The 14,429-nt window shown below is 36.4% G+C and overlaps 2 protein-coding genes across 3 annotated transcripts in view; both read left to right on the top strand.

Moving 5' to 3' along the window:
* Nucleotides 1–1,619, top strand: part of LOC127411964 (low density lipoprotein receptor adapter protein 1-B-like) — a 65,517-nt gene extending 63,898 nt beyond the window's left edge. Inside the window, exon 9 of the mRNA XM_051647937.1 lies at nucleotides 247–1,619. Within this exon, the coding sequence (XP_051503897.1) occupies nucleotides 247–391 (145 nt within the window). The 3' untranslated portion in view covers nucleotides 392–1,619. The remainder of the gene's footprint in view (nucleotides 1–246) is intronic.
* A 9,837-nt stretch (nucleotides 1,620–11,456) lies between these two features.
* On the top strand, nucleotides 11,457–13,709 carry LOC127411982 (oocyte zinc finger protein XlCOF19-like). Of its 2 annotated transcripts, none has more exons than XM_051647987.1 (2): nucleotides 11,457–11,521; nucleotides 12,087–13,709. In XM_051647987.1, exon 2 carries the CDS (start codon nucleotides 12,115–12,117, stop codon nucleotides 12,922–12,924), a length of 810 nt encoding a protein of 269 aa, XP_051503947.1. In that variant the 5' UTR covers nucleotides 11,457–11,521; nucleotides 12,087–12,114; the 3' UTR covers nucleotides 12,925–13,709. The 2 variants fall into 2 exon arrangements, with proteins under 2 accessions (XP_051503947.1, XP_051503946.1); XM_051647986.1 differs by having other exon boundaries at nucleotides 11,457–11,591.
* Nucleotides 13,710–14,429: the final 720 nt, after the last annotated feature.

Below are 14,429 nucleotides of genomic sequence, written 5' to 3'. Positions count from 1 at the left end.
GTGTTGCAATGCTGTTTTATCATGTTCTTTAAAATGTAATGAAGTACTCTGGATGAGGGAAAGTTTACCATGTATATTTAATGTGTTGTTTGTTGTGTTGTGCATATGTATTCCCTAATCACTAGTCTTGACAGCTCATAGCGCGCGATCTGAACTACAATTTATGTTTTGAAGCTCGCTTGGAGGTTTCAGCAGCTTTCAGACATGTACATGAACCCCACAAATTTCTCTTTGTTTCTCCCAAAGACTCGCTCAGTCTCGCACTAACCCCCAGGTGCTGGACATTGGGGTAAACCCTCAGGACTACAATGCCGAAGAGTGCTTGTCGCCTAACAACTGGGACAAAGCCGAAGCTGAGGCTGCGGACGGCGAGGACGCGTTCGGATTCTGAGAGGCGGTTATGAGGGGGAGGGGCGAGAGTGGAACGAGCTGATGAAACGTCACAAAGGGAATCGCCGTTTGTCTCATTGGCGGAATCTGGTGGCTGTTGCTGGAACTGCATCCAGCATTAAATTAAGAGGTTTAGCAAACCGGACGTGATGACTTATACAAGAGCACAGACAAAAGCAATACAGTAAAGATGTTGTTTCAACTAATGTTGAAATTGTACTTCTTAAATGTTACTTGTTTTTAAAACTTTAATTTTTTCTCCTGTTTTACATGTATGTCTATAAATACAAAATGTATTTATGTATGTATATGACAGTAACCGTATAATATTATTACATTTATTATTTTTATTTTGAGTGCATTTGAGTGCTGGCTTTGCAATTCTGTGCAGTGGAATGTCATAATATAATCCTTGAGATTAGCACATCTTCGGTTAATTTACACTAAAGATTTAAGGAGTGGGTTTGTGTTTTCGTTAGGTGAGGTTTGCTGAGATGGGAAAGTTTTTGTATAAGTCAGTTGTCTGCCCTTAAAAGCATGAAAAAAAGAGGGAATAAAAAGACAGATTGGATGAGTTAGTGAAAATTGGATGAGTGAACCTGACATACCATGATAGAAAAAAACAAATGAAAGGCTGAATATTTATTGATTATTTTTTTACTATTAAAACATATTTTTGCACTCATTTCAGGAGCGCAATTATACAAACATTATTTTTTAGTACAGTGGTAGTACAATGGTTTAGTGATGGTATAAGATACTTCATGGTACTGTGATACTATAAGATACTTGAGTAAAACAGTAATATATCCTTAATGGTAGTATCCATAAAACATTGTATAACTATACTTTTTCCACTGTATATTTTTATGGAAATAACAGTACTTTTGTAAAGGGTTTCTCATATTGCATAAATTCCAAAAATATAACTTTATGATAAGTACAACAATGTGTAACTTTCTAAACTAAAACACTTGTGCATTCACTGATATTGAACACTGCAGTTTTACTTTTGACTGTGATTTAATTGCTGGCCAAAGTAATGCAAGCAGTTCTTTTGTGGTTTACAGTGAAGCTTGTCTGCTCCTGTATTTAGTTTTTTTTTTATTAGGGTCTTTATTAGACATCAGATGTCAAAGGACCGTAACGTTTGTCTCTGTTTGTCTTACTCATTTCGTGTTCATTGTCTTATTTTAAATTAAAGCTCTGTAATAAAAGTGCTGTGTTGATTTCTGTTTGAGTGTAACTTGGACTTTTCCGCCCTCTAGTGGTGAAACCAATGCGGTGCAGTTATAATGTGGACAAGTTTACCAAGATAATATGTAGAATGGCAGTTAGTATGGGTATAAATAATAATTCTCATAATTTAAATTTCCATGGCTTCAATTCAGTTTCTCAGTGTAAATACGAGTGTGTTACTTTTCTCACCACTTGTCAGGTTGACCAATCACAATTCCTTTTTTGTGCCCCTTAGAAAACAGTTATTAATTCGAGACTATTACTCGAAATATTTAATAACTTAATTTCGAGACGTTTTTTTTTTTTTTAAACTGACGCTGCGTCTATGTGCACAATGTTCAAAAACGTCAGTCTAGCGCATGTTTACACAAAAGAACAACTGAAAACAGCTCGGAGGGATGCAAAAACACGTATGGTGTGAACGGCCCCGGGCCATTACTGCGTCTTCCTTTGTTTGGAAAACCGTTAGCCCCGCCCCGTACTCACACCATTGGTTGAGCCAGTGCCCCGTTATTTTTATTTATTTATCTATTTATTTTTTACTCTTTTTTGTGGACATCAATCTACGAATGGCTTACTTATATTTGTATCTGCACATTCAACTGGGATTAAAGAAAATATTTTAACAAATAAAAATTGCACAGAACCTTTTAATTGTCCGCCTCTCAAGCGCCCATTCACCAACTGCTGCCTTCCAGCCAATTAGCAGGAAATACTGGCTAGCTCTCGTGTAACGTAATTAATATTCATGAGCCAAGACTTCGTCATTAAACGCAACCCCAGATAAACTAAAGCTTTATTTTATTTTTGTTATTTAATTTTTTTTTTTTTTTTTTTTAAGTTTTACACGGTCGGTTTTCTTTATCCAAGCACATATTTTAAACTGTGTTGCATCTAAATGCGAAGAAAATGTCCAGAAGGTTTAAAAGAAATCACGTTCTGGGTTCCAGCCAATCACAAGGCGAGTTGTGATTGAGAGGTTATAAATATCAGGTGTGACTCAGAATGTAGTTTTTATCTCAGGCGGCGGTTGATAATGGAGAGTGGAAGCAAATAACATACAAAAACATCGGGCACCAGCAATTTAATCACTGAAGATCAGCACTTTCAGTCACTGAACACTGTTTTCACCAGGTAAACTTGCAAAGCTGCAGTCCACATTCAAAAGGCCACTTTAACCAACAAGTTTAGAAACAAAATTAATATGGTGCAGATACCACCATACTACTGACACTCTTTTTGCCATATATACACAAAAGAAATAGTAAGAGTAAATACTACTTACTACATATTACCCAGCATACAATATACTGTCTACTATTTTGAATAAATTGAATAGTAATACAAATAGTGTGTTAAACAGTATGCAATGTCCAAAGATAAATGTGTCAAGCTGTAGTATTCTCCACCGTGTTACATGAGCTCATCATGTTGCATATTTATCAAATGCCGTGTGTCCACTTATGTAGTTGGAAATTATGCAACTACTGTATTTTGCATTTTTAAGTATTAAGTTTTAAGTATGTCTAAATCCATTCCATACTACTTACCCAGTATGCATACTTAAAGGAATAGTTCACCCAAAAATGAAAATTCTCTCATCATTTACTCACCCTCATGCCATCCCAGATGTGTATCACTTTCTTCTGCTGAACACAAACACAAAAGATTTTTAGATCCATACAGAGCAAGTGAATGGTGGCCAGAACTTTGATGGTCCAAAAAGCAGCAAAAATCCATAACTTCTGAAGTGATATGATAGGTGTGGGTGAGAAACAGATCAATAGTTAAGTCCTTTTTTACCATGTATTCTCCTTGATCAGCAGGTGGCGATATGCATGAAGAAAAGTGGAGATTTATAGTAAAAAAGGACTTCAATATTGATCTGTTTATCACCCACATGTATCATATCGCTTCTGAAGACATGGATTAAACCAGTGGAGTCATATGGATTACTTTTATGCCTTTATGTGCTTTTTGGAGCTTCAAAGTTCTTGCCACCATTCACTTGCATTTTATGAATCTACGGAGCTGAAATATACTTATAAAAATCTTTGTTTGTGTTCAGCAGAAGAAAGAAAGTCCTACACATCTGGGATGGAGTGAGGGTGAGTAAATGATGATAGAATTTTCGTTTTTGGGTGAACTATTCCTTTAAATATGGCAGAAATAGTAAGAGAAGTATGGTAGTTTACTATTCTGAATACAACCTAGATGACCCCTTCCTGTTTCAATAGGAAATAGGTCAACGCATGAAATAAAATGGCCCTCGTGAAGTAAATTCATGAGTCTGTAAAAGTAGTATGTTCATGCACTTTGCTTTAATTTCTCTCTCCTTCCAGGATAAAACTGACAGAACACTCCTCCTTCCTCTCCCGTTCCTAATTCAGTAAAACAACAACAACAGTATACTACAAAAATAACAATGACGGATGAAAAGGAGGACATTAAAAGTTCAAAATGGCATGAGTGGTCCATTTTTCCGCACTTGAGGCCTCTGTCGATTTACTCCCAAATGATCTGTGAGCAGTTGTACAATTACAGCAGCCCTTGTGACATTAAAGTTCTTATTACTAATCAGGAATGTAGTAAGAGTAAGAGACCGCGGGATGATTCATGTCTGGATGAGACCTATGAGACGCCATTGAAAAAAAAGTGCGTTTTTAGGCCATGCTCCCCAGATCAGGGCTGTATTGTAGAATCATTGGACTTCTTGAGTGGAGTCCAAGGATCGACACCATTACAGGTCCTAAGAGTATCGAAGGATTTGGTGCCACCTCGTGTCAAAGGTCATTCAACCTGTGACCTCAGTCGTGTCAACCCCTCTGTCCAAATGCCTGCTAAACCGGTTGGAACCGGAACGGGAGATCCTTCCCTGATTCCAGTTCTAAGCTGGGATAAAGAATTACCTTTTTTCTACCTGTCTTTGAACTTTGATGTTTGTAGTTCTATTAATGTTTCCTTTACTGGCTCTGAGGGCAGTGGGAAGGGGTACATTAGGGAGGACTCGCATAAACATATCCCAGTCCATAAATCGAAATGTCAAAACGTGCCCCCAGAGAAGGACGTCTCGGAGACTGTTGCCTCGTCAAAAGAGGAAGAGGGAGTGTCAGTCAGTGCACTGGTGACGTCGAATTTGGAGGTGACTGTTTTGGGTGAAGACGGAACTGTAGAAACAACTTTTGAGCGATCTCTACCTCTTCAAGTGCAGGTTTGAAGTCTGTCTTTTATGTGTAACATTGTTACTGTTTTATTGTCTCATACATGGAACTTAAATGAGCATAAAACAAGATGTTTCTAATGCAAACATTTTCTGCCAATCTTCTCCCACATTAAAAGAAAAAAAAAAATGTTTACTCGCATTCATGTCGTTCCAAAATGTTTCTCTGGAACACAGAATTTTTACGCTGCTCTTTTTCCTACAGTGACAAAAGGATAGAAAACACTGTAAAAGAAACATAAAAGTAGTCCTTAAATGTCCATACTACTTTTATGGTGTTTTTCATGCCTATTTTGGAGATGTTGTTGTTAGGGCTTGGTAAAAATATTTTACGCAATCTTCATTAGAATGATCCGAAATATCGGTTCTTCTAATCCCAAGATCAATCTTTTACTCTATGTGTAACCCTCTACAATCCGAGAACATCACTTATATGACCAAATGCATATGTGACTAAATTCTTTGCTATGTGACTAAAAATGTCTGTGATTAGCCACTGGTTGGTAAATTTTTAGATTTCACTTGCTAGTTATTGAGTAGTATATTGGCGACTAAGTTTAACACTGAGATCCTTTCACTGCGTGTTCAGAGTAAAAGTTTGGCTTGACTCATTTCGTGCAAAGTGTGTCCAAAGACGAGATCCATGCAATCCATTTGAACAATCATTGAATAATGTTGTTTTTAATATCCTTAGTATATAACCATTGTCTTGTTGATTCACCCAGTTGTTCGATGATGGACTGCTTCCTTGACATTCTCATGTAAAACCCTTAATACACTAATGAATTCATTGTTCCCTCATTGACTGCAAGCTATCCAGGCCCTGATGTAGCAATGCAGTCCCAAACTATGATGCGTCCTCCACCATGCTTCAGAGTTGGGATTAGGTGTTGGTGTGCAGTGCCAAAAAGTTACATTTTGTTCCATCTGTCCACAGAACATTATTCCGCAAGCTTTGTGGAGCATCAAGGTGGTCTTTTGCAAACTTGAGACATGCAGAAATGTTTTGTTTGGAGAGCAGTGGTTTGCTCCGTGGTGTCCTCCCATAAACACCATTCTTGTTCTGTGTTTTCAAGTTCAAGAGATATCTGCAGATCTTTTGCGGTTACCTTTGGGTTCTTTTTCACTTCCTGCAGAATTGCACGTTGTACTCTTGGGGTGAACTGTGCAGGACGCTCACACCTAGGCAAACTAGCAACAGTGCTGAATTTCCTACATTTGTAGACAATTTGTCATAATGTGGATTGGTGAACATCCAGGTCTTTTAGAAATGTTTTGTAGCCTTTTTTTCAGCTTCACACATCTCTACAATTCTTTTTCTAAGGTCCTCTGACATTTTTTTTATTTTTTTTATCAGAGCATGGTTCACAGGCTTCTTGAGAAGTTTAGACTGTGTCAGTACCCAGACTGTACTGTTTTTATACAGCAGGGCACCTCTAAAATCCACACCTACAATTTCAGCACATTGACTGGAACACCTCCTGCCAATTAACTTTTTTAGAAGTCAGAAGCCCAGAGGTTCACATACGTTTTCAACCCTAGACTATGAATGATTAAACTGTATATTCAGTATTAACAAGAACAAGTGCATTATTTGTCTGTCATTATTAAAGCAGATTGTGTTTGTATATTATTTGGACTTAGGTGAAGATCAGACCACATTTTATGAATAATTAATGCAGGTAATTCCAAAGGGTTCACATACTTTTTCTTGCCACTGTATATACAATATAATAGATGCAATTTCAAGACATCATATTTATTGATAAATACATGAAATTTGTACATTTAAAAAAAGCTAAAATGTGACCAAAATGATGAAAAACTTATGATAAAAGAACATTTGTTAATTTATTTCTAAATAAATACATTTGTTAAAGCTCTTAGTTGTTGAGAGAATTTCTTTCATATGTAAGCAAAATGGTCATTATAACTAAAATATACCCAAATGAATCAGAATTGAATCGAATTGGAATCAAAATGAGTCAAGAGCTTGTGAATCAAAATCAAATCAGTACATCAATACCCAAGCCTACTTGTTTTATACAAAAAAAGAAAAGTGTACATTCTTCAAATCTTATCCTTTTTTGTTGGAAAAGAGCTTTCAGTTTTAAGAAGTATATCAGTTTGAGTAAATAATGAGCACATTTTCATTTTTGGATGAACCATTCCTTTAAATATCAAGCTTCCGTGAACTTTTACAGGATTTTACAATTTGTTGTCAGAAGTTGCTCGACTTCTCTGTGGCATTTGGTCGTCTCTCAGTCTCGTTCTTTTCATGATCTCTGTTACTGTTAAATTGCCCCTGTACCCCACTGAGCAGATCAAATCTAAAGTGGTTGTCCCATAGACCACAAAGACCAGTGATACCCAGTCAGAGAGGGAGCAAGAGAGTGATTTTGACAAGAAAACCCACAATTCAGCAAAGCGGTAAAGCACATCATTACACATTATACTGGATGTAAAAAAATTTTTTGAATACACTAATCATCCTCCTGCGGGCGCCCTCTGTAAGGGTCATCAATTTATGCCATTATTCACTCACACATTATTCTCAAAGATACCTGTAATCAAGATAGGAAAGTATTTAAAGGGATGGTTCACCCAAACATGAAATTTCTGTCATCATTTACTTACCCTCATGTTGTTCTAAAAATCCATAAGACTTAACTACTTATGTGGAACACAAATGTTAGATAGAAAGACCAGTCACCATTCAGATTAATTGCATGGATAAAAGATACAATGAAAATGAATGGTGACCAAGTGCCTGTCACTTGCTTTTGTGTTCCACGTAAGAAAGTCATACAGGTTTGGAACAACATGAGGGTGAGTAAATGATGACAGAACTTTTTTGGGTGAACTATCAATTCAATATTTACAATATTTAAATGTAGTTAAACATTGTCCAAAATATATATATTTAAAAAAAAAAAAAAAAAAATCTTGATACAGTTTACAAAAAGATCCCTGATAGGAATATACAAACTAAGGCATTATTTTCAAGGGAGGCAAAACCTTTTCTTCTTGTGTTGCTGCTTTACGCACTTTTTGATATCATGTTTTGTAATATTGTTCTGTTTTATGTTTGTTCTGTGTTTTTGTGGAGCCATTGCCTCCTTTAAGAATTTACTTTTGTGTGTGTGTGTGTGTGTTTGTGTGTATTTGTGTACTGCGTGCAGGCCTATAGTGTTTCCTAGTGAAGAGGAATAGGAGAAGCACAAAAGGTCTTATGTGGACTCTGTTAAAAAAACACACGATGGAGTGCAATGGACCAGGAAATGGTACCAAATGTTACTCAATACTGTATGATTTCTGTGCAGTTCAAGGTGAAATGTGTAATTTCTCCACCACTAGAGTGGTTTTCTTGTTTTTTATATCAAAATGACGGACAACATTTTAAATTATCCGTTGACGTTTGTAAAATTCAGTAAATGTTCAGTTAACGCAACGCTGTTGGCTGTAACCTTTTAACCTGCAGTACAGAGAAAGCAGTCTGCTCATTTAAGGAAGTTCTGAAACTGCTATTTTTCGCGGTTTTAACTGGGGAATAAAAGGATCAGGGAAAGAACGTTGTGGTAAGCAATAGTAAAGGGTGGGAGAGAGATTAACAGGATGCCTGTTGTGGGTACACGAATGCTCAAATAGATAGAAACCGTTATGCTGAGAAGTCCCTGTTGGACTTTGGACTCGGAAGACCGAGGCTCGAGACCAGCCTAACTAGCAAGCTGACACCTGAGATGAAAGTGTCATAGAAGTATCACAAGATGACATGGTTGCTTCAGAAAATGTGCTTTCATGCCACATTTGCTTTTTGGACAATATCGGTTAGGTTTAGGTGTTAGTTTAGGGTAAGGATGTCTGTTTTGTTCACCTCTCAATTGCTTTTAGGACACTATTGGTTAGGGTTAGGTTAAAGTTTTAGGTTAGGGAGGTACATTTGACTCCTTATATAATATTTACCTTTAAAACCTTGTCTGATTATGACACCATTTCACTTGCTTTTGGCGCCCCTCGTTGGACATTTCACTGGAAAACTGCAGCAAAACATGTAATGAAGCACAATTTCGTTTTGCAACAATGTTGCCACGGTCACATAATTTTCATGAGATCAGGCTGGCAAAAACAGTTCTCAATTACCGATGTCATTGTAAATATGCACTATTCGCAATTATCCATGATTAATTTATTCTGAGTGCAAGTGAAAGCATCAAATTACAGGGGATTATTGAGATAAAGCGAGTAATATTTAGCTGCTCATATGATCTCAAGTCAGTACTCCTGTGCATCCAGCAGCATATATGGAGAATAAAGCATTTTTTTCTCTAAGACTGATATGACTAGAGGCTTTATCTTTTGTGTGTAATTTTGAAATAAGCATATTTTTCAAAGATATTAGGGCTGGGTATTGATATGGATTTCCTGATTCCATTTCTAATTCACAAGCTCGCATTTCAATCTTATTCGATTCTGATTCATTTGGGTATATTCAAAGTCTTTTTAGCAAGCTAGCTCACTGGCAGCCATCTTTGGAAATCTCCCGGGAAGCTAAATTCAGTCATGAAAGTGCAGCTCATATCTACTTGAATCGGGAAAGTCTGAAATCTATAAAACGGTAGGTCAAGATTACGATCAAAGAACATATTTCAAATCAGCAGTAAAATCTGACAACACTGGTCTCATAAATTGAGCTTCTTTAACTTAAAAAAAAAAAAATGTCCTGGCCTGTATGGCTAATGCGCATGCTTGTTCTCGAGTTGATTGACAGGCAGTGTCTGAATCTAAAAGGTGACTGGCTCTTTTACCTGTAAGGCGGGACTTCCTTTCTACATCTGTTAACCGTAAGGCGATCCAGTTTCTTCCATTAATTTTAATAGAAGTGGCCCGTCTCTGCTAAATAGTCTTTGATATATTTCAGTTAAAATTATCCTATTTGCTTACATATAATAGAAATTCACTCTCAGCAATAGCTGTTTATTAAACAGCAGACCTTCTTACTCGGATGCATGTTTTGTTGCATGTTTATTTTTGACATGCGTAATTTTTACTATTTACAGTACAAGTATTTACATTGATTTGTAGAACACATGCTAAAACGGTACTGTCTCTTTAAAAAAAAAAAGAAAAGTGTTTTGGTTGAGCGCATATTAACGAGAGTAAAGTTGCACGTTGTCTTTACCGCATCCCTGCTGTGTCTGATTAGAATGAAATGTTTCTATTTTTGTTGTTTTTGATCAACAACTGACTGTAAAGAACAGAAAGGATATTAAAAACGACATTATTCAATGACAAATGGATTGCATGGATCTCGTCTTTGGACGCACATTACAGGAAACGAGTCAAACCAAACCTTTACATCTCAGTATATTGTGTCCTTTGATTGCTTTTGTTCATCTGTTACATCTATTTACTTAAAGCAGTTTTTATAATGTAACATTATACATTCTAAATTAAACAATTTGCTAAAGATGTCTATCTCTACATTCCCCCCTCCCCCCATACAGCAAGCTAGCCATCGCTTAATTACACACACACACACACACACACACACACACACACACACACACACACACATTATACTGTATATATAATATTTGTATACACTGGGGGCCAAAAGTTTGGAATAATGTACAGATTTTGCTCTTGTGGAAAGATATTCGTACTTTTATTCATCAAAGTGGCATTCAACTGATCACAATGTATAGTCAGGACATTAATAACGTGAAAAATCACTATTACAATTTAAAACTACTTCAAAGAGTTCTCATCAAAAAATCCTCCACACGCAGCAATGACAGCTTTGCAGATTCTTGGCATTCTAGTCAGTTTGTCCAGATACTCAGGTGACATTTCACCCCACACTTTCTGTAGCACTTGCCATAGATGTGTCTGTCTTGTCGGACACTTCTCACGCATCTATCCATGATTTTGGGGAGCTAAGGTGGAGGGAGAGGGAGCCTGTGGTACATTAACAGAAGCCACATGATCACTGTTAGAGACACCAGCAGGCTTCTTTATGGGCACCAAAATCCTATGCATTACACAAAAATATTTTATTACTGCTATTGCTCGTGTGACCATCTCTGTTCCAAAGCAGTGAAGCCGGCCACCTCATAAATGTAGTGTTGTTGCTTTCGGCCAATGACAGAAGAAAAATACTACAGATTTCTGATACTATTCCATGCTTGAAATCATGATCTCCGAGGAGACTGTAAATGTCAAGATTTTTTGGTGAAAAATTAGTTATATTTTGGTCAGTTCTCACCCAAAATCGACTGGATCATTTTAGAAGACATGGATTAAACCACTAGAATCTTATGGATTGCTTTTATGCTGCCTTTATGTGCTTTTTCTGAGCTTCAAAGTTTGGTCACCATTCACTTGCATTGTATGAACCTACAGAGCTGAGATATTATAATAAAAATCTTAATTTGTGTTTTGCAGTAAAAAGAAAGTCATACAAATCTGGGATGGTATGAGGTTGAGTAAATGATGATAGAATTTTCATTTTTGGGTGAACTATTCCTTTAACGACCTCAAAACCATTCTGCTGTTCCTCTCCGAGACAGAAGGGAGCAGCACAATTAATCTTTAGTCATGCTGCCACTCTTAAAAGAAGTAGAAAGCATGAGAAGTCTTTCTGACATGGAAATGCTCTTTTTAAAGATTAAAGTAAGTGCTTTAAAATGAAAGTTGGCCACTTAGTTTCTGATCGAGTCTGCAACTTTTTTCCAAACTTTGAGTAAGTTAATTTATTGTAATAGCTTGGGTAAAAACGTGGCTTTGAACTTTTAAGTATATATATATATATAATACTCCATGTAGCCTCTCAGTTCATATGAAATCATAGAACATGCATGTATGATAGTAACCACAATAAGTAGAAAAGCGTAATAATATGGAATATAATTTAGTAATATGCACTATTGGAGGTCATGCCAATCAAAACCAAGCAAATATTTAATGACCACAATGCCCAATTCTAAGTAGAATTGACTTAATTACTCCAGAGGGGCATGTTTATTGAACCACATCATAAAAAACAAAAAGGACAAAATGATCATAAATCTTGAGGTTGGCCAAATGAAAGCAATAGATATATTTATTTATAAATATACCTATGAGAGCATGTTCTTCAAGATATGCTTATTTTTTGCTAATTCTCATAAATGACCTCATTTGTGTACACAAATTGAGTATATCTGAATGCTGCTGACGTCTCTGTTTTTCTCTCTAGCTGATGGCGTAGCATCCTGACTAACAATATGAAGCGTGTGATTAAAAAGAAGCAGCCCGATTTTGAATGTGACTCTTTTGTTGGGGTTCCAGGGTCCAAGGCCAAGAAGAGGCCAAGACCCACCAAAGTGTACCAGGGTGTAGAAATTTTGGTGCTAAACCAAATGGGGAGATCAGTTGGGCGATTTTGCCGTAGGCTGAATTACAAAAAGAAATGTATTCAGGTGTCTGACATTACCCTTCTAAATACTGATATAAACACCGAACCATCTGTCTCTCATCCCTCGAACAGCCGTGAGACTCGTGGTAAAAAATTCAGCTGTAAACTCTGTGGCGTGAAGTACTGCCGCAAAGGGAACCTGGTGTCTCACATGCGAATACACACAGGAGAGACTCCGTACTGCTGTGAACTGTGTGGAAAAGCGTTCCGGCGTTCAGACTGGCTTAAATTGCACATGCAAATCCACATGGGTAAGAAACAGCCGAGGCCTAAGCGCTTCATTTGCGATCAGTGTGGGATGAAGTTTGATTGCTCTGCTGCACTCCAAAGTCATATATGGAAACACAGAGGTGAGAGACCACTTCCTTGTGTGCTCTGTGAGAAGACATTCTACAGTCTGGGCACTCTTAGACGGCACAAAAAAGAATGTCACTCTGCAGAAAGCAGACGGTTCTCTTGCTCCATGTGTGGACACATCTTTAAACGCCTTCATGCGCTTCAGAAACACACACGGATTCACACTGGAGAGAGACCTTACTCCTGTTCACAGTGCGGAAAATGTTATCGTCATCAGTACACACTGTTTATGCATAATAAACTGCACTCATGCAATGGTTGATGTGATGCACCAAATTTAACAACTTTTTACCATATGCAAAACAGTACCTTTGACAGCGAAATCTCTGTAAATAAAGAGAGAGATTGCATAAGTGGATCCATTTGGCAGTAATAACCTGCGGTTGTGGGATTCAGATTTAATAGTTCTATGGAAGTTTAAGGAAGGCCAAATTATCTTATAATGTTCCTAGTGTTACTTGTCATAATTGCATTTTAACTAGTAAGAATTCCAATTACAGAACTCTAAAACTGAATATTCACTTGTCATATGTTTCCATTGACTCCCATTCGTTTTTAATTACAAAGCTCTACAATTAAATTTTAACTAGTAAGAATTTCAATGGACCCATTTCACACGTCCACGTTCGTGAAGCGGAAGTCGTCATAGTTGGCAAAACTTGAATGGCGGTGAATGGGGGACCACAGCAAATGTAATGTTTGCTTACATGTTTGCTCCAACAGCAAAAAAATAAATAAATTTTTTTTTTTTTAAATCAACTATTACGCTTTCACATCTGTGCAAAAAAAAAAAATCAAAATATACAGCAGTAAGAAGAGAAACTTTTTTTTTTTCTGTCACTCCCTCATGTTTATATATTATATTATGTATTATTATAAATTTATTAAAATCATATATATATATATATATTTAGGGTATTTCACATTAGGCACATCTTATACTGTAGAGCTCTCTAATTAAAATATTATTAGTACAACTACAATTACAATGAGTAATGCTAGGTGCATTAAACGCTAAATCAGCTTGCCATAAAAGTTCACGTTTTTTCCAACTGATAGGTGATAGATTAGTTTTTGCCAGTAAAAATGAATTTGACATGTGTTATTGAATTTCTACCAATAAAGATATGAAAAACAAAACAGATAATGATTTTTTTCTGAACAGAAAAGCAAAGAATCTTCAAAGAACATCTCATCTCTCACACAATTTTATACCATTCAGTCATAATGTTAATATTCAACATAATGTCATCTTGACCCATCTCTATCAATGTTTATGTGACTATATGTTCCTAATACATGTTGAGAAATTGAAAACCCTCTCTGGAATTCTCTAAACTGAAACACAAGAGATCTGATTTGCATGCAGATTTGATTCATAGTCTGTTTCCTGTACAAACCACTGGTCACGTTAACTCTTAATCTCATATCTCAAGAAAAAGTCATGAAATAAATCAAGTGCAAAGGTAAAATAGTTAATGAAACATAAATGTTGAATTAAAAATCAAAACACAATGCGGTAACATGCACTGTCTAACTAAAAATAAGCCCTATTCTGTAAATTATATAACAAACAAGCAAATATTTAAAGGTGAAGTGTTTAAGTTCTGTGCCACCAAACGGAATTGCAAAAATAGTTTCCAAACAGTTTTCTGAGTATTTATTGCTGTTGATCAAATAAACACATAGTCCAACCCCCAACTCACACCACTGGTTGAGTCAATATTGTTGTATCAACAGGCCGCTCAAAACAAATATTTATAGCAC

Source organism: Myxocyprinus asiaticus, chromosome 21 (assembly GCF_019703515.2).
Source record: "Myxocyprinus asiaticus isolate MX2 ecotype Aquarium Trade chromosome 21, UBuf_Myxa_2, whole genome shotgun sequence".
NCBI lineage: Eukaryota > Metazoa > Chordata > Actinopteri > Cypriniformes > Catostomidae > Myxocyprinus > Myxocyprinus asiaticus.
The sequence above is the reverse complement of the archived record's forward strand: the minus strand, read 5'-3'. Positions and strand labels throughout refer to the sequence as shown.